The sequence below is a fragment of the Thalassophryne amazonica genome, chromosome 19 (genome assembly GCF_902500255.1).
Source record: "Thalassophryne amazonica chromosome 19, fThaAma1.1, whole genome shotgun sequence".
Taxonomy (NCBI): Eukaryota; Metazoa; Chordata; class Actinopteri; order Batrachoidiformes; family Batrachoididae; genus Thalassophryne; species Thalassophryne amazonica.
This window is the reverse complement of record NC_047121.1, coordinates 64,085,025-64,110,264: the sequence shown is the minus strand read 5'-3', so window position 1 is coordinate 64,110,264 and position 25,240 is coordinate 64,085,025. Positions and strand designations below refer to the sequence as shown.

At 40.3% G+C, this 25,240-nt stretch overlaps 1 protein-coding gene and 1 long non-coding RNA gene across 10 annotated transcripts in view; one reads left to right on the top strand and one right to left on the bottom strand.

Annotated features, from left to right (window-relative positions):
* esrrb (estrogen-related receptor beta) overlaps window positions 1-25,240 on the top strand; it is a 215,168-nt gene that overhangs the window by 92,573 nt on the left and 97,355 nt on the right. Inside the window, exons 1-2 of one of the 9 annotated variants that reach the window (XM_034159549.1) lie at window positions 22,054-22,858; window positions 23,069-23,125. The exons of 5 other annotated variants lie outside the window; for them this stretch is intronic. In XM_034159549.1, the coding sequence (XP_034015440.1) occupies window positions 22,809-22,858; window positions 23,069-23,125 (107 nt within the window). In that variant the 5' untranslated portion in view covers window positions 22,054-22,808. Of the gene's footprint in view, window positions 1-18,603; window positions 18,671-19,743; window positions 19,827-22,052; window positions 22,859-23,068; window positions 23,126-25,240 lie in introns of those variants that run through there. 3 more of the 9 variants (XM_034159554.1, XM_034159553.1, XM_034159551.1) reach the window with 3 other exon arrangements.
* On the bottom strand, window positions 25-17,238 carry LOC117500773. Its single transcript, XR_004557844.1, has 3 exons — window positions 17,228-17,238; window positions 5,032-5,038; window positions 25-89 (listed from the first exon to the last, which is right to left on the bottom strand). It is a non-coding gene; the product is annotated as an uncharacterized LOC117500773 (long non-coding RNA).

Below are 25,240 nucleotides of genomic sequence, written 5' to 3'. Positions count from 1 at the left end.
GAAGTAAGAGTATTGGGATCGGTCCTTCGTCTGTATTGTCCAAGTCCACCAAGGTGTAAATGGGTACTAGCATTAGCTGGGGAAGTAACCTGACTTGGATTGGCATCCCATCCAGACTCCTGTAGACTCTTGTCTTCTTTCCCCTGCGAAACCTAGGGATAAACACTGGCACCAATGGACCTTGGTGACTATATAGGACTTACCGCTTCTACTTATTGCACCCAGAGTAGTGACAGGGAGCTGTAACACAGGTTGATCAGTGGGATAAGGAGATGCGCTACCAATTTGTAGAAAAGCTTCAGTTCCTGGTAGCGCTATCTGTCTGTTCTTGGACAAGACACTTCAGTGTCCCAGTCCACCTTGGTATAAATGGGTACCAGCATTGGCTGGGGAAGTATCCTGTGTCAGACTAGAGTCCTGTTCTGAAGGAATTAGGATTCTCATCTGTTTCACACTATAGAAACTAGGAATAAGTATTGGCACCAGTGGACCTCAGGGCCAGTACAGGACTTTGTCACAGGCTGATTGAAAGTGTGTATGCGGCAACACCTAAAATCGCAATTGTCTTTTCCACACTGTATTTTCATTGGGGTTTCTCACATGAAAATAGCTTTAAAAGCACCGGTTTAAATTATGATGGCTACTTTTGTCGTGCAGTAAAACACTATGTCCAATAGGCACATTCAAAACCATTAACCACTTTGTGCTCTATTCATAATTGGATTTTAACTGCAGGTTCCCTCATACATTTAGCCATCGCCATCTCCAGTATTGGATTTTTCCAATACTTACTCACACGGCTCTCTCTTTATTCCATTCATGTTGAAATTACATGGTTTTTAATCAGGCAATGCATAAAATGTCTGACTGGACTGAAGTCATTAAATGTGTCTGCCTCCACACAGACACATACACACAGCCCACCGACTGCACTGCCTATTAGAGAGATGGAGGATTATGGCCTAAATGAAGCTATTAGTTACGCAAACCTAATGATCATCTTATTTGTATGTATAAATCGCAACCATTTCCCTTGCTTGAGGCAAATATGTATTCTCTCAGATGATTTTAGGGGGAACTGGATAAAAACAACAGCATCAACAATAAAAACAAAGTCAGGATGCATAATGAAAAGAGCGGAGGCAAAGCCGCTCAGGCGATTGCATCTAATGCCCCTCGCCACTATATGAACTCCTTTATAGGGATTACCCCTGGTTCTAGAGAGGTTGATTATTAGACGCTCGCAAAGGTTTCGTTTGAATCGCCCCAGTTAAACGAGAAATTGGAGGCTGAGGAGAGAGGCTAATAACAGTTATTAACCCCGTGCGGGCGGCGGTGTAAAAGAGCGCCACAATAACGAGGTGCACCACCAAGGTTTGAGGCACGGCACAGCTAGCACACCCCTGAGGAGAAGCTAACTTATTAAAATAATGAATTAGCCGACCAGATTACTGCAGCCTGCGGCAAAGGCAATTATCCCTCTCCAAATCCCTGGACAGAGCTCCCTAGCGCCACTATAAAACAAGTGCTCAGAAAGCAGGAGCCCTTCGCTCCACACAAATGAATAGGCTGTTAATTAGGATCTCTCCCGCTGCGGGTAGCCGTCCCGCTACCATAACAGAAACACCACTTCCACGACTGGTAGAAGGAGGGGGGGAGAAAGTAACGGGAGGATACTGAATGACGATGTGACTGCAGAAGATACGGAATGTGGAAATAGAGTGAGTGAAACTGTGAAAAGCTCCAGTCGGAAGGAAATGTGCATAGAATGAAAGAGGTGAAAGAGACGGATCGACTGCAAGAATCAACAGCTTTAACTCTAAACTCAGTCTGAGGTCTTGTACGAGACAAACACTAAGAAATCAGTCTTCATCTGAGAGAAAATTGTGGCAAGGATTTGTAAATTTTCTGAGCTATACCTGTAAATTTAATATATATCTGTGGGTTTTTGGACTGTTGGATGGACAAACCAAACTATTTCAATATGTTGCCTTGATTAATGATTATTGCTGAAAATGTCTTAAATGAACCATAGGATTGCCGTGGCAGAGCTGTGAAATGTCAAACATACAGTATATGGAGTTAAATGTACTTAGTGTGTCTGTGTAAGTCTGAGAAAGTGTATATCTTGGAAAATAAAAGTATTTGATCTGTAATCTGGTGTCGCCGACCAAACGGTCCCCCCTAAAAATCAGTCTGCCTTGAATTCACTGAGCATGCGTCATTAGCCGCGGTCAGAGATTATCACCTCGTTTCTGCTTAAAACTGCACTCCAGTCATCATCTATCTCAGCGACAATATCTGAAGCTTTTGTACAACAATCTTTCCACATAAATTCAGCATTATTTCATCATAAAAGCTGGAGGAAGCGATCAGAGTGCCGTGGCTACACAAGCTGCTAGCTAATGCGTTCACTGCGCATTGGCCATTTCAGAGCATCACAGAGTATCACCTCGTTTCTGCTTAAAACGGCCGCGTTTCTGCTAAAACTGACTTAGAATGATTTACGAGGTTTTAACTTTATCATCTGATGGTTAATAATCACAGTAATGTATTGGATCGCTTTAGGTAAAGAGACTCTGTTAGACGAGCGGCTGAGCTCCGAAATGACGCATGTGCAGTGGAGGCAGAGCGGGTCAATTTTTAGGGGTGGACCGTTTTGTCTGCAACACCGGTAGAGACAGATACTCTATTTTTTTACTTAGTTTGGGCCCAAAAAATCAAATAAAAAAACTGGACTGGGACGTCCCTATTCACAATTTGAAAAGGCCATTCCCGGGTGAGCTGGTGGAATTTGACGACTGGTTCACTTGCTGTTGCATTTGTAGTTGTGGAGGTGGAGAACATGCATTCAGGGTTTTTATCAGTAGTTATGTGAACAGTTTTTGTGGAGGAAAACACTATGAAAGATGGGGTGCACTTTGGCTTTGGACAATCTACATAAAATGTACTGTAACCAGTGTTCCTGGTTCAATTCGTGCCACCTGCACTGCATATGTATCACTATCTTCAGATCTCGCTTTGCTGTGCTCTCACCCAAAGGCAAAAATACCAGCAAAACATAAAACAACAGTACAGTATTGTTTTTAGAGGATTATTGCTGCTGGAAATGTCTTTAAGCAGCATCAGACCAGTTTATTTTATTTTTTTTTGCATTTGTAACATTGTTGAACCGTGAACAGTCATACCTTAAAATAGCTTTAAAATGAGCACGGAATGAACTAAAGGTGGTTCATCTAGCTCATGTTCCTTAAGGGTTAACCCCATCCTCCTTATGGAGAGCTGTTCGTCCTGGCGTAAAGAAACAATCAGACAAGAAGGCAAGTGAAGTAGGCCAATGGCCACCCTGAAAAACTGCCTGCTGCACCTCATGACTGTTTATATATATATATGTATATAATCGTAGTATCACATGGTTGACATCATGAAACAAATCTCAGCACCCTTCACTAGCACCTTCTCTACATCAGTAGAAACGACAAAGTTTTGAAGGCTAGATTCACATTGTCCTACATAGCTCTACTAACACAGTGTCCAAGTGGAAACTTTGCCAAAGAGATGACAACTATACACGCTATAGCTCAGCTTATGCATTTTAGCGGCAAAGGTTTAATATATGCACTGACACTTGATCGGATATCTTGTTCTTAAATGAGCTTAAATTCACATTATAACAAAATTACGAAGCGTTATCGAACAAGCATTTTCTAATACGGGACTATCATTGCTGTGTGGGTGCACAGTTTGAATTCTGTTTAGCCCTTTCTGTTTGTTTAAATGTCCTTTGCTTATCCTTGGTGCTTCCAGTGCTTGTGCATCGTGGTCATACACAGTTTGGGTAAACATCAGACAACATGGGTCAGAGAACAGCACTGGTGCTGTGCACCATTGCATCCACCGCACTTAGGCTGTGTTCACATGTTGAGGGCAGAAAACCATCATAGCAGCCATTATAGCAGAATTCCTGCGATCTGCAGCAGCGGACTGTAGGTGATGAGAGGCACAGTCATTTTTATTGCCACCGACATGGGTAATAATTTACTTAATTGAAAGATGCAACAGAGTTTTATCATGTATAATTAAAACAGGAAGATGTTGCTCGATGGCTTTTTAAAACTTTTATAGATTAATTCCTCTCTGTAATATCAAACAAATTATTCACATTTACCTGATTAAAACCGGGGTGACTCTCTGCACTTAAATAACCCATCTCTCATTGTCCGTCTTTACTCCTTGTTAAAGACAAAACAACATCCGGTTTGTCTTTTTTGCTGTCGTAAGTGGCAAAAGTTGAAATTTTGAACTTTTGATAGGCAAGTGCCATCACGGTGCCATCACCAGTTCCCCAATGGTTGGCAGCATGGCCCTAATAATCTTCTCTGCTGCCCTCACAACTCTCCCAGTGGCTTCCTGCCTGCAAGGCTGCTACTTTCTGCAGACTGCAGAGACATTCATGGACAACATTACATCTTACTGTGCAGAAAGCAAATGTGCCTTTTACAGAAATGTTACCTTTCATGCAGTCACTCTCGAGTACACTTTAACACCAGTTTAGCCAGAAAAGATTGCAATCTGTTGTCTACAATGAATTGTATATGTTTAATGCATACATTATGACATTCTTATGTATGTTTACAGTCATTGAGAATATGTAACATTGTTAAAGGTGCACTTTTTTAGATTATTTCCTCCCAAGATGACGATTATGTGGTCAAACAAATATGCAGGACACGGAACAAGATTTTATGCCGGTGTACTATGACTATGCCTTCGAGGCTTGACATGAATGCAATTTCATGTAATTTGAATGCCTTTCATGAGGCAAGGACTCTTTTGAACTGTCTTAAAAAGCTCATCCGCCATGGCAGTTGCCAGTGGCCCTGGGTACAGAGGAGTCATGTCGACAGGCCCAATTAATGATGGGGCGTCTGGAGTGAATGAATGAGGAGCTTTGAGAGGATTCCTCCACCTTAAATCCCCCTGTGCTGCTGCTCCCAGACTGCCTGTGAAGAACAATCAAACAGCAGCAACCCCCCTCCTATTTATCACTTTAAGACATTAGCCAGACATGGGCCTGAATATTAACCAGCTCCTTTTGCAGGAGAGTTCTACACCAAAGGCTGCGTGTGGCAACATACATTTTTAATCACAGGGGAAAACGAGGCCTCTCAATCGCTCTCATCTGTTACTATGTGCTTAACTCTTGCCGGGGTTTTTTTTTTCTCAAAAAGGACCCTCAGAAAAAGAAGATGACAAAAACATTACTTATTGTTTCTTTGTAGATTTTATTTAAATTAAAATAAAAGTCACATTGAAACAAGAAAATCCTTTTGTTCAAGTTCTTAAATTCCATCCATGGTTGAATTGCTATTTGTATTTTTTTTAAATATGACTTAAAATTTTTAGTTACCTCATTGGTCCTAGTAGGTAGCGAAGCTACGTCACAGGTCAGAATGGTGCATTTGGAAGGTGGCTGACAAATTTGTTATTGCAGTTTGGAAAGATGCTGTATGCATCAACACAAGAAGACCTCAAAGCATCAAGAGTCTCCTTTTTCATCTAGAGCAACAACTATGGACTAGATCAGTGGGCTTAAATTGGTTCCAGGGAGCCAAGAGGGTGCAGAATTTTATTGCAACACAGACTATGCTGGAGTTAACCATAAAGCAGGAAACAAGAACTGGCAATAGAACAAGCTTTAGTTTTTGTTGGCTTTCATACTGTACATGGGAAAGTACTGGTTAGCTATGCTAAAGTTTTACCTGTCACTTAAGCCCTGTTCTCACTTCCACCAGTATATAACCCAGAAGGTAATGGTTTGAAACCTTGCCTCTGCCTTGGACTATCTTAAGCCTGACCAAACAGTACACATGACTACAACTGAGGAAGAAGTTCAGAAAGCTACAAAATGTTTCAGGATTGTCATTTGAAATATGGAAGCTTCCATCTCTTTTTGCCAATCCAAGCTGTTTGGAATATTACCCATCTTAGGGTGGCTTCCCATTGATGCGTTTTGGCCCAGATTTCCATCCCAATGCAACTTCTTTAAAAAAGTAGTTGAAAAAAATTTGTATTACCTGCTATTTTATATCCCCTCCATAAAAGTGTAACTGAATATTGCCGAATACATTCGATTCCCCACTCTTTCTAAAGATATGTCGTTAACATCTCAAAACTGTCTTCTGTTGAAGAGTGAAACATGTTTTCATGGGTTTCATGTTGGATAAGAGGATCAGAAAGAAACTTTGCCTGTGAGAAAGGTAGGTCCGATTACTGCATATTGTATATATCGGCCAATCTGCATCAGTTACATCCATTTATTCTTGTTTTGTGGTTCATGATTTATCCTGACCTCATGAATTTTTTTTAAGTATGTTTAAACTTTCCAGATTCCTCACACTGTTCTACAACGGTGATTTTTGTTGTTTGTTTTGTTTTTTTTTACCACAGATTACCCTGTTTTAGGTTCCAATTGGGTATATGATTAAAAATAATACATTTATCTATTTTTGCACCAAAATGTACACAGTCTTGTAGCAGGCAATGGGAGATTTTTGTTAGATCACCCACATCTCAAAACAGCAAGGTATTGTCTTTGTTTCTCCACACTCACCGTGTCTTACTGTCTTTTAGCTTTTTGCAGTTTTATCAAACTGCACTTTTAGTTTCACCACGTGGCCTCCTCTTAGATCAAAAGTGATTCTCATCTCATGCAGACAGAATCTCTGACTGACTGTGTTGACTGGACTCATGGAGTTCATTTCAAAGGTTGTTTTAAAAAAAAGTGAAGCGGGAGCCAGAATTCCGATGTTTAATTGGAGTTATGTTCTCCAGAGTCTGGAGTTCCTCCTGTCAATGCATCAGCCTCTGTGGTGCCAGGCCTGTGGTGGCATCGGGAAGAGCAGAGCCCGGGTACCAAGGCATGCGGGAGGTGATCGTTTCCTTCCATCCCTTCCCTCTGGGTGCGCCTACTCTAACACATGTACCCTGGTACCAAGGTCAGTTTTGTGGCGCTACAGGGGGAGGTGGCCCAATTATCAGGAGAAGAGACATTCATAAGAACAATCTAAAGGAGAGTCAGATCTTAAATTACATTCAGTCATAAATAATGACAAGGCTTTCTATATCCAGAGCATTCCTTCTAAGTTAGTCAGGGCAAAAAAAAGAGGTTATACAGGGGTAGTGGCCAAGTGGTCGTGTGCTGGTTTCAGTGAGGAAGGTTACTGGTTCAACCCCGCCCTGCCACAGTTTCTCCATGTATGTGGAGTTGCACCAAGAAGGGCATCCGGTGTAAAAACTTGTGCCAAAACAACACGGGATCCACCTTGGGGTCTGTTGTGGCGACCCAGAGAAAAAAACATGACTTATTTTTATTAAAATAGATTATAAAGTAAAGACGAGATAAGAATGTAAAGATGAAGTACCAAAATGACTATTTTTGTACAAAAAGACAGTAAGCTGTGGAATTCTTAAGGAAATTTTCTTTTAATAATTAAAAAGCCTTATTTAAGTGGTTAATGTATAAACTGAAGAAGTTGAAGAGATTACTTTTGAATATTGATTTTCTGTGGGGGTTGTTTTTTTTTCTCGTTAAATCACTATTAATAATGAATATTTTATAAATTGTAAGTATAAATATTTAGCAACAGGATGCATTGCCAGGCACTTGCAGCATTTATCAATCTCAATCTCTCTGTGTAAGAAGTGAAAACTAAAAGGAAAGTCATTTTGTGCCCAATCAAAGTTTTCCTTTGGAAATTTGCCTTCCATTAAGAATCAAATTAGCACTGAAGCATTGCTTTGGAGAACGGTCTGCCGCCTTTAAAACACACCACCCAGTTCTAATTTGGTGATTTATTACGTGCGTGGTGTGTGCTGGTTTATCTGCTCCACAGGGGTAGGGCATGTGTTTGAGTGCACGAGTGTTGTGCTTGCCGGTGCATATGTGACGCAGAGGGGGGGGGTGAATCAGGATAAAATGTGGCTAAGCGGAGTGTGCAGCCATCATTCACAGCTGTGGGTCAGCACTCACACATGACAGCAGGTGACCAGTGCAGATGGGAAAGGTCAAGACCTGCAGGCTCCACTCTCCCAGAGTTTACAGGAGCTTAAAAAAAAAAATCCTGCAGATGCAGCACAAAACTTGACTCCATAAAATAGGTTATTTGGGTCCATCGCTGGGTATTTGATGAGATATTGCAAGCTTGCTTGGCTGAAGCCTCTCCGCCAGATGTGTTCTCTCTGTGTCATCTTGCTCCTTCATGATTTTACTTTATTTGTTGCGTTTTCTGCAGACGTTGAATAGCATGTACCCTTTGTTGGCGTGCACCTTGATGTTTTTCAGTGAGTCTCTCTTGTGAACTTGAGGTATCTCATTTGTCTAATGCAGATTCATCATTCACCTGCTTGTGCACCCAGTTTCAGTGTTGCCATGCTTGGCTCAAAAATGCATTGCTGCATTTTGCAGTATCAGCTTTTCCTCAGTCGTGATGATGGGTCCTGGTGCTAACAGGTGACCTAAGGTGATGTCTTTTCAGAGGAACCACTGGAATGACTATATGCCAAACAAGCTGTTACTTCAGCCCAATTGATGCTACTCTGTATCCCGAAACTGCGTAGCCACGTAGAGCCCTTTGCCTCATTACGAATCCCCTCTCCATGGCCCGACATGCACCTCCCAGAAATTGGAACTACATGTGAAATGATGGCGATCGCACGGAGACTGCACAGGCTGTGATTGGTCCACTGAACTACATCATTTCTGGAAGGTCGTCAAATCTGTCAGCCGACATACGAAAATACCTGAAGTGCATTTCTTCATTCACGTCCCGAAGAGGTTGAACAAGTGTTGAATATTCGCCCGTCCTCTGTCTCAATTCGTTCAGTGAACTTACAGACTACCTCTGCACCCGTCTCCTCTTTCGTTGTCGTCTCAACATTTGCGATAAAGCATTTGCTGTTCAATGTTGATTCCAACTCCAACAACTGTCCTTCTCTCTTGGTCGCCACTATTCACTGTGTTGGACGAACACAACCAGGAGGTAAATAATCAACGACTTTCATGACCATAGATGGTAGGACAGTTATGGGATGGTAGGACAGTTTTCACATCACTCCCCCTACTGTTCTGGCAGCCCAGTCTCACGTTCTTGTTTGTGTCCCCATCACGAAAACCGCCCCATTTTTGTGACACGCTTTTTTTTTTCATTTTGCTATTTATAATGCTCTCCCTTCTCTTAACTCGAACCATAATCATAGCATAAGTGTGTCCCCTCCTCTAAACCTAACCATAACCCCCCCGTGCCCCGTCACGAAAAGCACCCATTTTCATGCTCCTGTTACGAACCCATAGATTAATGTAGTTTTCGTAATGCCACCACAAACTGGCCGTGAGACGTGGTATATTGCTTTGTGACACCCACCGACGCAACGGAGAACTTCAAAGGGTCACGACCACATGGTGGCCACAGAGTTACAGAGTAGTAGGAGCATAAAAAGGCCTTTAGGGGAGATTACGTTGTCAGGTATCACATGCATTGCGAGGGGATATCAGCTACCACATTTAGTCATGTGGCTTATTTCTTAGTGCATAATCCACGACGCAGGTGCCTCAGTGTGAGGACACAGGATTAGGAAAAGGACAAGGGTGCTCTAGCTTCACCAGGCTGTAGTGAGAGATGGTTACTTTCAAGATATAGGATGGATTGGGTGTCTGTCTGGTGGTTCCATGGTGTGGTGGATGTGGTGACACCAGCACTTGCACCCACACTTGAGTTGCCTAGCTTGTCATTAAGGAAGCCAAACACATATAATGGTGTCACCTTACACACAGTTTCAGTAAGCAAAATATTTTGCAAAACATGACCCCTTTAAATGTGCATAATTGTGGTGTTTTTGTTGTTAGCCCAAATAGCTAAATCGTCTAGTTATATTTTGTTTTAGGGAGGATAAAATCTGCTGGGTGAAGCTTAGTGATGAAGTTCTACGTGGGAAACCTTTTGTACGAGCATCTCCATTGTGGGAAAAGGGCATAGATAGGAAGGCAGATAGTGCTGATCAATAAGAAGTGCAGTTTCTCGCCAGGCTTTCTTTCATATCTCGGTCTTGTTTGTATTTTAAAGGGGTCGGGAGTAGGGTCTGGTAAAGTGGTGGTGTGGGCGGGCTTCTGCCCCTTTATCAATCAGGATTTTAATTACACACGTCCTAGGGCGACAGCTAGATTAGAAACAATCGACGCTATCGGCCACAAAATCTAATTACTGTTTATTGACAGATAAGGGCAGGGCCCCTTCACTTTTCCAAATAAGATAAACCTCCCCCCTCCTACACAATGAAGAGCAGCTCATACTGTCCGTAAAAGAGTCTATGATAAGTAACCCTTCACCAGAGAATTCACCTGTGCTTTACCTCTATACTTCTGGTAGAGGCGACAGGATCAGTGCGACAGGATCAGTACAACAAAGCCGCATCACACTTTAAGCACAAACTCCTTCTTCAGCTTGTTTGTCTTTGTAATAGTACAAGTGTGAAGTTGGATCAAAAAGTCAGGTTTTCTCCTTGATAAAATCCCTTGTGATCATTATGCAGATGGTTTTGTCTTGATTTAAACTATGGATTTAACTATAAACAAAAAAGAAATAAAGGTGAGCCCATTTTGAGGGATACTCAAAGAATGGGTTCACAGAATGGGTTCACTTAAAACAGATTCTGCAGAGACTTTCAAGTCCAGACTTAAGACGCACTTGTTTCCCTTTCGTGTGCTAGTATACTGGCATAGTATGGTAGTATGCTTGCTACCCTTTTAAATTGATCTTATTAGTAAAGAGAGCGGGCCACAGCCTCAACTTTACCTAAAGTCTGGGTCTTTTAGTGAATCTTAGGGGCTGGTGGCCAGCGATCACCTTAGTATGTCTTCTGTTTTTCTTGTTGCTTAATCCTGACAAATTATACCACATTTGGTGTCTTTCTGCCACCTGATTCTGTTTTTTTTTTCTCTGTTTGAGGTGTAGCTTCTTCCAAAGATGGGGGTGGGCGTCTTCTTCTGCAGTCTGCAAGCCACCAGCATGGACTCCCAAATTTCCTGTATATTGTGTCTGTAGCATGGCCCAAGCAGAGGGTCACCCCTTTGAGTCTGGTCTGCTTGAGGTTTCTTCCTCAGATCATCAGAAGGCATTTTTCCTTCCCGCTGTTGCCTGTGTGTTTGCTCTAGGGGTTGGTAAGGTTAGACCTTACTTGTGTGAAGCGCCTTGAGGCAACTTTGTTGTGATTTGGCGCAATACAAATAAAATAAATTGAACTAAATGTGTGCTGTGTGTCAAAATGACAACTGCATTGAGTGGAAACTAGCAGTGACATTTGCATTGTGTTAGGTGCTGCTTTGCATAGGGTACAGATAGGGCCCTAACATCACGTTCTCCCCAGGAGATCCTTGCCCTCCTCTGTGCTGGAAAATGCCCAAACCTCCCATGCAACCCCACCTCCAACCATATCAGCCCTTTTACAGCCTTCGTCGACTGTGCAATGCACTTTGCCTTTAAAAGCGCGAATCTGCCTCAGGTAAATATGGAGTAAATGATTGGATATTGTTCTTTCATTTGGTTGTGTAGTAATGGCGGGATTATAAACATTGCAGAGTATAGATTTTCTGTCAGATCCTATGAATCAGACATCCTTATCTCATTTCCAGACTGCCGCTCCACCCTGCACTGTCACAATCTGGGAGAGCGCAGCAAAGCCATATAAATGTCTGCACACACAGTAATACAGGCATAAACATAAACAGACAGCCAGATAAGCACACACACACACACACACACACACACACATATGGCTTACATGGAGGCAGACAGAGAGACCGTTGTCACCCAGCACGGCACAGCCACTCCAAAGTCCATTCGAAGATTTCAAAAACCACTTAGGCCTCCTGTCCATATTTGTTAAGCAAGTAAATCTAAGGGCTGCGGCGCACTGAATTCAGAGAGAAAGGGGAGACGGTGATGCAGAGAACATTGGGGGGAGCTGGGGGGATGTCTCCTAAATGAAATTTCGGCAAGGGTGGGATGGAGGGTGGCTGACAGCAGGTGGAGGGAGAGAGACTCGGCCCCTCTGATTTGCTTTCAGTCATGTAAAGAAAAATGTTTGGCTTTGAATTATGCAGCATTTTTGACCATGGCTGGAGATTGATGTGCGATTCCTCTGATGCTCGGACCTGATTTTCCTAGTTGTACCTGATGTGTTTCTGGATGTCGTGCACTCTCCCGCCCCTCACAGTCTCTTCGCTGAATTTCTTTTTCACTGGATTACCAACAGTGTAATTGGGTTAGGGAGCTGTACGGAGCAGCGTCCACTGCACAGGAATGCTTTTGTTCAAATCCATCAAAACTCCTCGCTCAACAAAAGTCAACATAACAACGCACACGGATCTGGTATTAGCAGCAACGCTGATTTGAGAGCACAATATGCAACTTATAGGGTTTCTGATGTCTCCATTCTAAAACATCAAACTAATTTTTTCAGTCTTATGGTATTCAGTCACAGATGTTGTTTTGACTGAAAATTTCAGATTGAATTTCAGAGTAATTTGCCTTGAACAGTAGATTTGTGAGATTCTGGACGGATGCACTAACGTGCTTGACTAATGAACTGATGGAGACATTCAGTCGTCTTAGCAGTGACATTCGTGCCTCTGGGTCCTTGGCCTTTGAGATCAGGAGAGACCTGGTAAGAACTTATTGAGTCAGAGGTTTTGGTGATGCTGATGTCTTTGCGTGAGACTGACATCCCAAGTCTTTAGGGTCATGGTGCCTCCAAGCTGACTTTATGGGTGTGAGACTTAGTCCCAAAGATACTCTGTGTCTTCGGAGGATCCTTTGGTACAGCTGGAATGACTTTTGATGAGTATCACTTGCATTGTGAGGGAATATCAACTATGAAATTGTGGATATTTTGTGTGTTTTTCTGTGCGTGATCCAGCACGCAGTGTGTCATTGGGGACCACGGCTTGAGAAGGCTAACGGGACATCTATGGTTCATTTGGCTGTGACAGATAGAAGATGTAAGTCCGATATAGGCCCTGAGGCCCATTGATGCCGGTGCTTATCTCTGGATTCTGTAGCATCAAGCGGGTGAGAGTTTATGACTCCCCCCTGGACAGGATGCAAGTTACTTCCCCAGTTGATGCTACTTTCCATTTGCAGCTTGTCCAAGTACTCAGACAGCGTGAGCAGGATTCCAACCCAGGTCTACTTATTGGCAGGCCAGCTCCTTATCCACTCAGCTAGCTGCTCTGCGACAGAGAAATGGAGATGGATCAGTTGTCTGCCTGGGTGGTTACCTTTGTGGACTCAGGGTGGTTCCGTTGAATGGTGCATGTGCTGATATTCAGCACCAGTGCATGCTTCCAGCCTTGGTTGGACTTCAGGACATATCTATTTGGGATGCATCCACTTGGGAGGACTCCTGATACCATACTCCCAGACTTCATTTGACATGCTGTGTTTACAAAGGTGACTTTTGAAATTCCGACTGCAGGTCAAGTCTGGGAGCGCTGCACTGGCACTGCACATTACCACATCCACCACACTATAGAACTGCCTTGAGTTCTGGTTGGCAACCACTCAAGCAAGCAACCTCTCCATCACCACCTCCTGGAAGTAGTCACCTTATTTACTGCAGCCAGGTGATTCATAGGTATCCCACTGACCTTTGCAGTTGCTAGGCTCCTCAGCTTAGCCACCTGCACGCTGGATCATACACAGAGAAGCGCATCACATGTCCATAATGTCGTAGCTGATGCAAGTAGTACACCTCATCTGATTTTCCCAAAGTAACCATTTCACACAAAGTAAAGCCTTGATACTACAGATCTCTGCAGCTTTACCTGCCCTTGGTTGTTCCTCAATCTTTGCAGTCTCTCTGAAGTTTGGAGGTTCACAGCTAACTGGTGAATCAGACACTAGAACCCTGGCACTGAAGATGTCCAACATCCTATCAGTTAAGATCAACCTTATAAAACTGCTTAAAGTAGCCAGTGCAACAGGACGGCGCAGCACAGTCATCTGTCACAACCACACCATCACTTGCCAAGACTGTGATGGGATGAGGTGTAGGATCGGAGGAGCACAGTTCTCCGATTCCTGTGGAAGCAGGTCTAGGGTCACTGGGCCACAGATGGTTTGTCACCTACTCACATATTCCTCTTGCAAACACTTAGTTGTCTACCCTCAGTGCCAAAACATCCCACCTTTTCAGCTTTTTACAACCTGGAACTTTCCACCAAACCATGCACACTATCTGTTGATAATATTCAGTATGCCCTCAAACCTGAAATACCTCTTACTGTGAACACTGAAAACACCATTGAAATTCTTGTCAACATTAGCTTTTGCTAAATTTATTTTATAGAATATCACTCTGCCACAATCCATTATAAACTTCTTAAAATAGATTAGTGTCAGTATCAGTATTGGTGTATTGGTATCGGTAGCTTTTAGTCAGTTCCCAGAAGTAGTTTGTAGAAATTAGAGGTGTAATGGTACACAAAAATCACGCCTCATATGTACTGTCATTTTGATGTCACAATTCATTTTGTTTTCTTATCAAAAGAATACGGTACAAGGTGCAATTGAGAAGATTGACCCAGAAAAAGTAGGGCATAGTTCTCCATCTTTTACATTCTGAGAAACCAACATTTCTTGAGAATGTGTGAAGGTTTGACTCACTGGGTGCAGTGTTGAGAAATGTTGGTTTCTCAGCCTCAAAACCTCTCAGTTTCCCTGCATATATGCTATAAAAATACCTAGGTCATTTGTTGTTGCTTTTGCTTGGTCTGGATTTTTAGTGAGAGGCTGCTTAATGTCCATCATCCATCCAGCAGGTGGCAGACAAGCTACTTGTAAATTCAACCACACCTGCTCCTAATTTTCCATCATCCATTCAACATCCACCAGCCATCAGTGCAGGTCAGACATATGAGGGCTATTATATAAGCACAAAAAAATATTTTTTACAGGATGCATACCTGGACTTTTCAAATCTTAAATGGTAAATAAAGGTGAATTTTTCCTTTATTTCAGGTTTTCTGTGGATTGTTAAGCCTTGTAGATAACAAAACTAACAGCGGGAACTGAACAGGACGCGCGTGTTGTCATTCCTTTGTGCTGAAGCGGTCTGCCATTACATTTATAGATTCTCTCTTTGATGGGATAATTTCGTCTTTATATCTCTCACAAATGAAGTGATCCTCAGCGCTTCTTTGCACAGCTCAATGTGCACGGCTCCTTTTCAAATGCAGTTAATTGCATTCTGAAGGAATCAATGATACTTTCACGGTGACAATATTATTCTTTTATGTCACTTAATTTCCTCAGTGAAATGATTACATCAATAGCCTGGAACCCATTTCTATCTTTCAGCATGAATTAATCTATTAAGCGCAGTAATTACATGTTTGTAATGGATAGGTTTTTGTAACAGTGGCCAAGTCGCCATTGTGTGGCTGCTTGTTGGCTCTGTCCTGACTGTCATTCATTCGGTTTATGAATTGCACTATTACCCGAGGACAGAAATATATAAATAAGGGTCCAGCTCTGCTGCAGCTTTGAGGTGGCCTTGCTGTGAGATAGCCCTCCCTCTAGTGGAGATGATGGAGTTGGTTACTGCTGTCAACTGGTTTTATGCACTCGTTCATAGATGAGGCAGCCAGAATGTGAAATGTCTGGATGAAAATCGTTGAAGAGACAGGCAGGGTCAGAAAATATACAAGCAATATTCTTTTTCCCCCCTCTTATCCACATGAATCAACCCACAGGAGTTAAGGGTCATGGGTATCATTGAGATGCTTTTACATTTTGATATTTATGAATCAATGACATTGTGTGTCAGTCCTCACAGTCGTCATGTGCTGCATCACATTCTGTGACAGATCAGATTCTCTGACCTGATGAAATGTAGTGACATCAGTTAAATGGCAATTATATATGTTTTTATGCTGCTGACATTTAAAAACTTATATTAAATATTTAACAAAAAAAAGTGCAGCAATTTCATAATAATGCTGAAAAGAGGAACGCAATTTCATTATCTGGCAAGTCAAAAGTTGTATAAATGCCCATCAGTTTCTGCAAAGCTAAATGGTTGAATATACGGAAGAACTAACACTTTGACCTTTGACCATATATTTATATTTGAAGCTTTCATGCTTTGAAGAAACCAACTGTACTCACTGCTGGATTGCAATGTCTTTCAGCATGGCTCACAAATGATGTAATTATGATGTCACATCTCATGATTATAACATAGTATTTCAGAATTATAACTTATTTTGTCATAGCATGCCATATTGAGGACTTACTATGACCTCTCTTGGAGTTATGACTTAGTATCTAACATTCTGATTTCATATTTATCACAAAAATGTCATAATTAGGATGTCACGTCATGATCATAACATAATATTTTATAATTATAACTTATTTTGTCATAGCATGCCATATTGAGGACTTATGACTTCACTTGTAATTATGACTTAGTATCTAACATTCTGACTTTATTTATCACAAAAACATAATTATGACTTCACATCTCATGATTATAACATAGTATTTCATAATTAGAACTTATTTTGTCATAGCATGCCATATTGAGGACTTATTATGACCTCTCTTGGAGTTATGACTTAGTATCTAACATTCTGATTTCATATTTATCACAAAAATGTCATAATTAGGATGTCACATCATGATTATAACATACTATTTCATAAATATAACTTATTTTGTCATAGCATGCCATATTGAGGACTTATTAAGACTTTTTTTGGAATTATCATTTAGTATCTATCATTCTGACTTAATATTTATCACAAAAATGTCATAATTATGACATCACATGTCATGATTATAATATACTATTTCATAAATATAACTTATTTTGTCATAGCATGCCATATTGAGGACTTATTATGACTTCTCTTGGAATTATGACTTAGTATCTAACATTCTGACTTAATATTTATCACAAAAATGTCATAATTATGACATGACATGTCATGATTTCCAACCTGGAACTGAACCTGGAGCCTTGCTGAATGGAACATTCCATCTTTTACCGCATGAAATATTCTTTCCATTGCATGAATGAAAAACAGTAATTATTTGTTTAATATAATGCCTAACAATCCTAACGATGTAGTCCATACCCAATGCTGTGTATTGAATTCTTCCTTTACAGACTGCTGTCTGCTTTCCTCAGTAGAGGGAAAAATTGCGACAAAAATTTATAGAGCTCTTAATCCGACAGCACTTGCACATCAGGTAGAGATGTTCCAGCAAATGCTGCCTCCAGATGGCTTACGGAGTACTCGATTTGTTTTTTTGTGTGTTACAAGAATGAGGACCGTGAAAAAAGAAACCCCGCCATGTTTGTTTTTAAGCTAAGCGACATCGCTGCATGTATGAGCGCATGTGGTGGCGCGGTGCAATGGAACAAAGAGCCAAAATTGCACAGTAAATGGAACCAAATTTGCACGGTCTGTGGAACATAAAGGTCAATAGGACAATGGTCAGTGGAACATAAAGGTCAATAGGACAATAGGTCAATAGGTGTAGCTTCTTCCAAAGATGGGGGTGGGCGTCTTCTTCTGCAGTCTGCAAGCCACCAGCATGGACTCCCCTATTCTTGATAAATGACCTAAACTTTTTCATTGTTTATATCAAAATAGTTTACTTTTTTCTGTTGATTAGATAATTGATTAAACATTTGAGCATTTTGCAGTCATGCAAAATGCACACACAGAAATTTTCTTTCTATCCAACCTCATAAAATATTAACTACTGCATACTTGTGTAAAATACAACAACTTTGCTTTTGTTCTTGATGAGTTATATAATATCTCTTAATTATAATTTTATATCCATTATGATTACTATCTCAAAATTTTGAGAAAACACTATTTAATGGGTGGGGGAGGAAAAGTTAGAGGATGGATATTTTGTGCCTTCTTTGTTTTTAATGAATAAACATTACATTTTGTTGCTTATTTTTAAATTGACATTAACTTGCTTCCATACAGGTCACAGGATTTAGTGCAACACCTGTGCTGGTTGCCATGGAGTCAGCAGGGCTTTTACGGTTCTTAAGTGCAACAAAAACAGTGATAAAGTGATTTGTTTGTACAGGTTTCGGATATGTGATATAGAAACAGTAACCTGTGCCTCAGCACAGACGCGACGCTGTTGTTGACCTCTTATTTATTCATCAGCAGTGGAAAGAAAATAACCGACTGACGTGCGCACGTCACTGTCGCCTGAAAATAAGTCCGATAACTACACAAAACACCTTCAAAAAGGTTTCCACTGAAAAAATATAGCTTTACTTACACCCTAAAGGAGACAAAAATAACAACAAGCGTGAACCCAGAGTGAGAACAGCGATATATTTCTGTTCCTCGGGACAGATTTTTTTTGTGTGGTGGTGTTTGGTTTACTCGCCGGTTTCGTGCGGCGGGCGGAGTTAATAGTGACGGCCACAGGCTCTGTGTGACCGCGGAGTTGCGCCCTTAAACGGCGCGCTCAGAGACCTACAACAGACAAACCTTCACTACAACCTGGAGACAGCGTTTGTGTTCAGCAGCTCGAAAATTGTCCACCTGGAGATGACGTGACTTTTAAAGGTACTAAACTCTTACTTGCTTTGGTCAGTTTCCCCTCTTTAGTATTTTTTTCTTTTGTCAATAATTTGGGAAAATAATTGTTTCACCTGTAGCTTCTCAGTGAACGTGCTTATGCCTAGCAGCGACATGCTATTTGACAAAACAAATGTGTTATTGTATTAAAAAAAAATAAATATAGGGATATTATTGACTTTGTGTCAAATCATTTGTTAATATTGTCCAACCTCATTCACACTGCTGAATAAAAGTGACACCACACTGGGTGCCTGAAATCTGAAATCTCCACCAATATTTTCGATATGGATGCAAAGTTGAGTAAATTTCATTTTTAACTGCTGAAATTATGAATTTACACAAGAGAAGTCTGAATAACTACAAGAAATATAATTCTACGTAAATTCAAACAACAATATTGTGATTGCAGTTTTAGGGATGCCAGGTTTTGTCAGCATTTTAATGCTTTAGTGGGAGTTTTGTACTTGGATTGGATAGGAAAAATGTAGAGGAATGGCTGAGTTAGTCCTTCCAACTCACCTTGTATAGACAATAACTCAAAAAGAATAAATACTATCATTGTATACCTCACCAGTTTAAATTAGCACATAATGAGGATGAACTGTTTACTTTATAGGGAAGCTTAATGCCTTAGCTCAGTCCAAAAAGCAACTTTGTTTTTGCCTATGTGCGTAATATCCCATAGAAGAGCCTGCCACTTGCTGGATTGTTAGTGGATGAAAGATGGATTATGGAAAATTACATACAGCTCTGGTACTTCGGGGAAGTGTACATATATTCGACCGGTTCTGAGGCTTTGAACTACCAAGAAAAATTGCAGTAGTTCTGTTGAAATACAAACAAACAGGAGCGGTAACTTTAAATAGTCCCCTGTTCCTCCTGACTGTAATCCCACACTAACACCATCGCACCATGAGTGACTGCTGGTGCGCAGTGCAGGTCTGTTCTTTATTTGTATCGGATATCTTCCTGCCAAGTCAACTGTCACACAAAGTGATTTCATAACAGAGCTGATAAGAGTCAACGTTAGCAGCAGCATGGCTTTCACAGCCTGCACTGTCACTCGTGCGCCTCAGGAGACCAAAGGGAAATATTCAGAGACATGATGGAGGCAAATATCAACGTGGAAGTCGGAACACAGGTTTGATAGCAGGCTAACATCATGAGAATGTGTATTCTGTTGGGTGCTGCAGGCTCTAATGTGTGTGTGTGTGTGTTTTTTTTTTTTTTTTTGCAATAATTTGGCATGTGAATGCATCCCTAAATAAGAAGGATTTGAAGACAGAACTCTAAAGTGATGTTGTTTGCCTAATAGCTAATGCATTGGAATATTATGCAATGTTTTTTGGAGTAGTTTCTCTACTTCTGCAGTCTGAGTTGCTATAATTTTATTACTCCATTTGGAAATGAACTGAGAGATGTTTTATTTGAATAGAATTCAGTTGCTGTGTATCTGAACCACTGTGGCGACACTGTTGCTGCACATCGATAGGCCTGTGATGATCGATAGGGATTGCGTGATGTTTTTCGCATTGATTATAGAAATGTGAGACCATGAATGGAACACAATGCTTCTCAGTGAGTCACGCTGTTCCTGCTTTATAGCGTAGAAACCAGTGCAGTGACCCACCACACCTTTTTCATGGGTCTGCTGGTGGATCTGGACTCCTCCTCACTGACTCTGATTTTTTTTTAATCTGGCTGGGTGAGGAGCAAGCTTCAGGAAGGTGGGAAGCTGTTCAGTCTTTCTGCTCAACCCAACCAAGTGTCAGCCTTTGAGGGAGCTGTTGGTTTCTACAGTAAGATGCCATGGTAAGCTCTGTTTTTATAATGTGCAGATACAGTAACACAGAGACCCTCGCTGACTGTGAAATGCAATCTGCATTCTCCACATTCTTATTGAGCTTGATCAACAGCGAAACACAGGCGGTTCTAAAGCCAGGGTTAGCGAAGACAGAGCTGGATTTTCCGCCGCTTTAGAAGCTGACGGGTTTCCAGAATACGAGTTACGGCTCGAGATCGTCTCTCACAGATGGGCAAAGGTTCACGGTGGTCTCTCGTATGTAAGCTGGCGACACAGTTCAATAAATACATTTACTGCCCTTTGTGGTTGGGAAGCCGGTGCTTTTTGGAAGTGAAGTGCTGCAGATGCAGTTGACTGCTTGCTGTAACTTATATCTTGTTTATTACGCCGGTGTCACATTTGACTTTATAGAACAGTCGCGTTGATGACTTGATATCTTAAAGCTGTATTTGATGCTTTTATTTTTTTTCCACTTGTCAGACTCCTATGAGATACCAGTAAAGTTTTGTGTTGTGTGAAGGGAATATCGCTTTGATTTTCTGATGGTTTTGTTTGATATTATTGTGTTGAATATTTTTACACTTACTTGATTTGCCATTCACTGTATAAAATTATTAAAAAACAAAATGCTAGTGATGTAGGTAGCTTCCTCAAATTATGTGTTTTGGTTTGCAAATTTATAGTTATATAAAGCAAAAAAAAGAGAAAACAAACTCTTCATATTAAAGAATCTGTCGCCAGTCACACCTCTGCTTTCTATTCTTGATAAATGACCTAAACTTTTCATTGTTTATATCAAAATAGTTTACTTTTTCTGTTGATTAGATAATTGATTAAACATGTGAGCATTTTGCAGTCATGCAAAATGCACACACAGAAATTTTCTTTCTATCCAACCTCATAAAATATTAACTACTGCATACTTGTGTAAAATACAACAACAACTTTTCTTTTGTTCTTGAATGATTGTTGGGTGCTGAAGGAAATTAATCAGTTAATTCTTAATTATGTCAGTGATGGTAAATGCATGCACTTGCACAGTACTTGTAACCTCCCTGTTTTTTGTAGTTGTAGTCTTTGTTAATCTCATGATACAATCTTTTTTGGGGGGGTTGTTAGCAAGATTACTCAACAATCCTGCAAAAAAATGTGTGGTACAAAAGGTTGGTATAGGAAGGAAGGATAGAAACCATAAAATTTTGGGGTTAGCTCCATAAAAAGAGGCTGATTGAGGGAAGGTTCATTATCATTCTTTAATTAAAAAAATTGGTGGATAGGGCATACCATGTTCATAAAACATTGTAGAACTGTTGGGGTAATCCTGGAATAAATCCCAAATCACTTTTGCAAAGGGAGCTCATTTAAAAACCCAAAAAAATTTCAAGACTTCAACATAGGTTGAGTCACTACTAAATAGTTTTTCACACAACCTGGTATTAATGTTGGACTACCAGCAGAATTTGAAGGTAGAATAATGTAAAATGTCAAAGCCAGAAAAGTTGAAAAAAATGTTTTTAAACGTGAGATGGGGATGATTTAGGAATTAACCCAGTTTTGCAAATCTTTGTAAAAGAAGATTCAGTCCAAATTGGGGCAGATAAGAGAAAATCCAAAAATTCTTTAGTTGTATTCTAAAAGGAATGCTCTCTGAGTGCCCATCTCGTTTGTGTCTTCATTTAAGATGCTGACATCTTGATTTTCTTATTGAAAACTTGCGTGTTCAGTTTTCTCCTCAGTTGCATCTGTATTTATTTATTTATTTGTTTTTGTGGCAGGTTGTTTTGTCTTGGCGTGTGTCTTGTTTGTACGCCGCGACGTGAGCGAGCGGGCGAGCGAGCGTTGGGATCCCTCCCCCCTGGTGTTCCGCCGGCCCCTCTGTCACTTTAAGCCCTGCCCCTCAGAGCCAGCCAACAGCAGCTGTTCCATATTCATCAAGCCCTTGAGTCTTAAAGAGCCCTATCCCGAGCATGGAAAGAGTCATTCCTCTCGCTCGCTCTCCACATCTCAGTGCTCATCCCGCTGCTCTCTCTCTCTCTCTCTCTCTCTCTCTCTTTTTCTCACACCCCCCTTTACCTCTCTGTCTGTCTCTCCTTGCATATACACACACACACATACACACACACATGCTCACGCACACGCGTGCCCACTTGATCCATCAGAGTCTAGCATACCTGTGCAGGCTGGGGGCAGCGGTGCTGGAGTGGCTTTCAGCAGCGTTGCCTCTGAGGTTGCTCTGCTGTCATTTGGGGAAGAAGCGGCTCTCAGTTGTTTCCTCTTTCCTCTTCTTCTTCTCCTTCCTGGAATGCTAAAACTGGACTGATGGACATTTCAGAACTTTGTCTTCCAGACCCTCTCAGCTATCATAACCAGTAGGTGCACTTTGTTTCATACTTTTAACCCCTCTTGTGATGAACTTTTACTTCTTTCACTCTCTCTCTTTCTCTTTTTTTCATCCGTGTCTGTTGTTTTGAACCTTTTTATTCTCCTGACTGAACTTTTTACTGTTTAGCGCTGATGCAGTTGAGCTTTTTGTCGGCTTTTGACTTAAACATGCACTTTCTCTTGTTCTTCATTTTAAGGGGGTTTCAGTCTTGTGGGATCATGACAGTACATAGAGCAACAGAGCAGGTGCAACTGTGAGTAAAAACTGTCAGTAGATTATTTAGACAGCATGTCTGCCTCTAAAAATTGAATTTAGAGCATTTTGCCCCGATGGAAAAGGTATATTTTTTTTAAACATTTTGGGGTTGTCTGTCCAGTTGGGTCAAGAGGTCTTAGAATGATGACTCTGTTCCTATCAGGAAAATGAGAGTAATATTTTACAGAGATGAGAATAACATGAATCCGTGGAATAGCAGAAATTGCACATTGTAATATGTGTAGTAAGAGAAAGGGGAAAGTGAGAAAGGTAACGTCAGCGAGCTGTCCCAGGCAGCAGCACGCAAGTCATGCTGCCATGTGCCGGGACAGTCTGGACTTACATTTCATAACACCACATCTAAATTCTCCCAAAAGTTGTATATAAAACAAAATAAAACACTCTAAGTTCTCCAAATTTTAAATCTTTGTTCCATCTTTAATTGGAAAAAGTTTAATCTTACAGTCTGATGAAAAATATGGTGAAATTGTGTGAAGCTTTGCTGAATTTAGAGATTTTTGTTTTATTTTAAAACATTTTCTTGAAATATTGTTAACGCATTGTGTGCAGAAGTGGTGATTGTTGCGAGCTATTAAAGATGAACATTTCAGTTGCCTTTGTGCCTTTATAAAATTTAAGATTTGGCACTGTAGTGTGTGACATAAAATGACAAGAAAATAAATAACCTCTGACTTATTGTGGCTTAACTAAGTTGTCTGTTTTTGTCTCTGAGATATATTGAATAATATGGATCGATACCATGATTGAGTTTTTTATATATATGTATATATATTTTTAACTTAAAATTTCTCACTTGTTAATACTGTAGTTACTCTTTACTGCAGGTTTTAATCACTTAAAGGACAAAAAGGTCAACATATCTTAGATATGCATGAAGGGATTTGTTTTGTTTTTTTATCCTAGAACAGATCATAGACCTTGACTGCTGTTTCTTATAAACCGTAAACCTAAATAACGCAAACAGCAGCTCAGCAGCAGAACAGCGTTCAATATTTATGAAAAATATCAGGTATTATATTTTTATGTGCATATATATTTTCTGTAATCTGAGATGTCAAACTGGGAAAGCAAAACTAAATAAATATTAATATAATATTTAAAATTCAAGCCATGCCACTCCACCTTTTACTGTGTATTAAAAATGTTTAATTAAATGCTTCTGTTATGTTTTCAAAATATATGAGCTTTTTCATTTTGAATTGTTTGGTCTGCTAAAGAAAAAAAAATCTATTTTTAAATAGTATTGCATCACATTCACTGCAGCAAGAAGAAACATGATTAAATATTAATGTTGTCAGTTATACTGAGGATCATTTCTTGAAAAAGGTTAAACACGACTGGACAGTTTCACCTCGTTTCTATTCAGTTCATCTATAAACAGGAAGAAACATGAATTCAATTCAGCTTTTACACTTAAATCTGTAAAATAATGTCATCTTGAGACAAGTTAGTTAATTTTAAATTATAGATTCATAAATTTAAAATCTGTAAAATGTTGTTTAACATGATTATTTTTGCATGCAACAATTTTTAATATTTGGTGTGCGATGAATTGGAGTTTGCATAATATAATTATAGAAACAAATGAATATTTAACGGCTTTTACGTGAGGATGAAAATAGAATTATTATAATGTAGCATTAATATGGATATGTATAATCATGTAAACTACAAAAAATGACTTTGTGAATACAATGTTTACATTTGTAAACCTGAGTTGTGAACAGCTTGATGCCAACTTACTGTTGATGTCTGAAAATTTGCTTTTACTGTCAAATATGGATTTAATAAGTTGATGGAACACAATAAAATGCACAAATTATTGTGCAAAAGTGTTCTTTTTCATTTTTTTCAAAGTTATTATTATTTTATTTAATTTTTGTATTTTTTGCAGATGACAGGTTGAAACCAACAGTTTGTTATTTATAGGCTTGCTCCTGCTTTTTGTCAATTTTTGTGCCAACTATGCCCCTCGTCTGCTGATTGCCGTCGTGATTCTTGGTTAAGTGGAGAATGAGCTCGAAGACTGTTGTGGAATTACTGTAGTATTTGCTCTATAGATTGACCTGAGGGCATCACTGCCGCCTGGGAA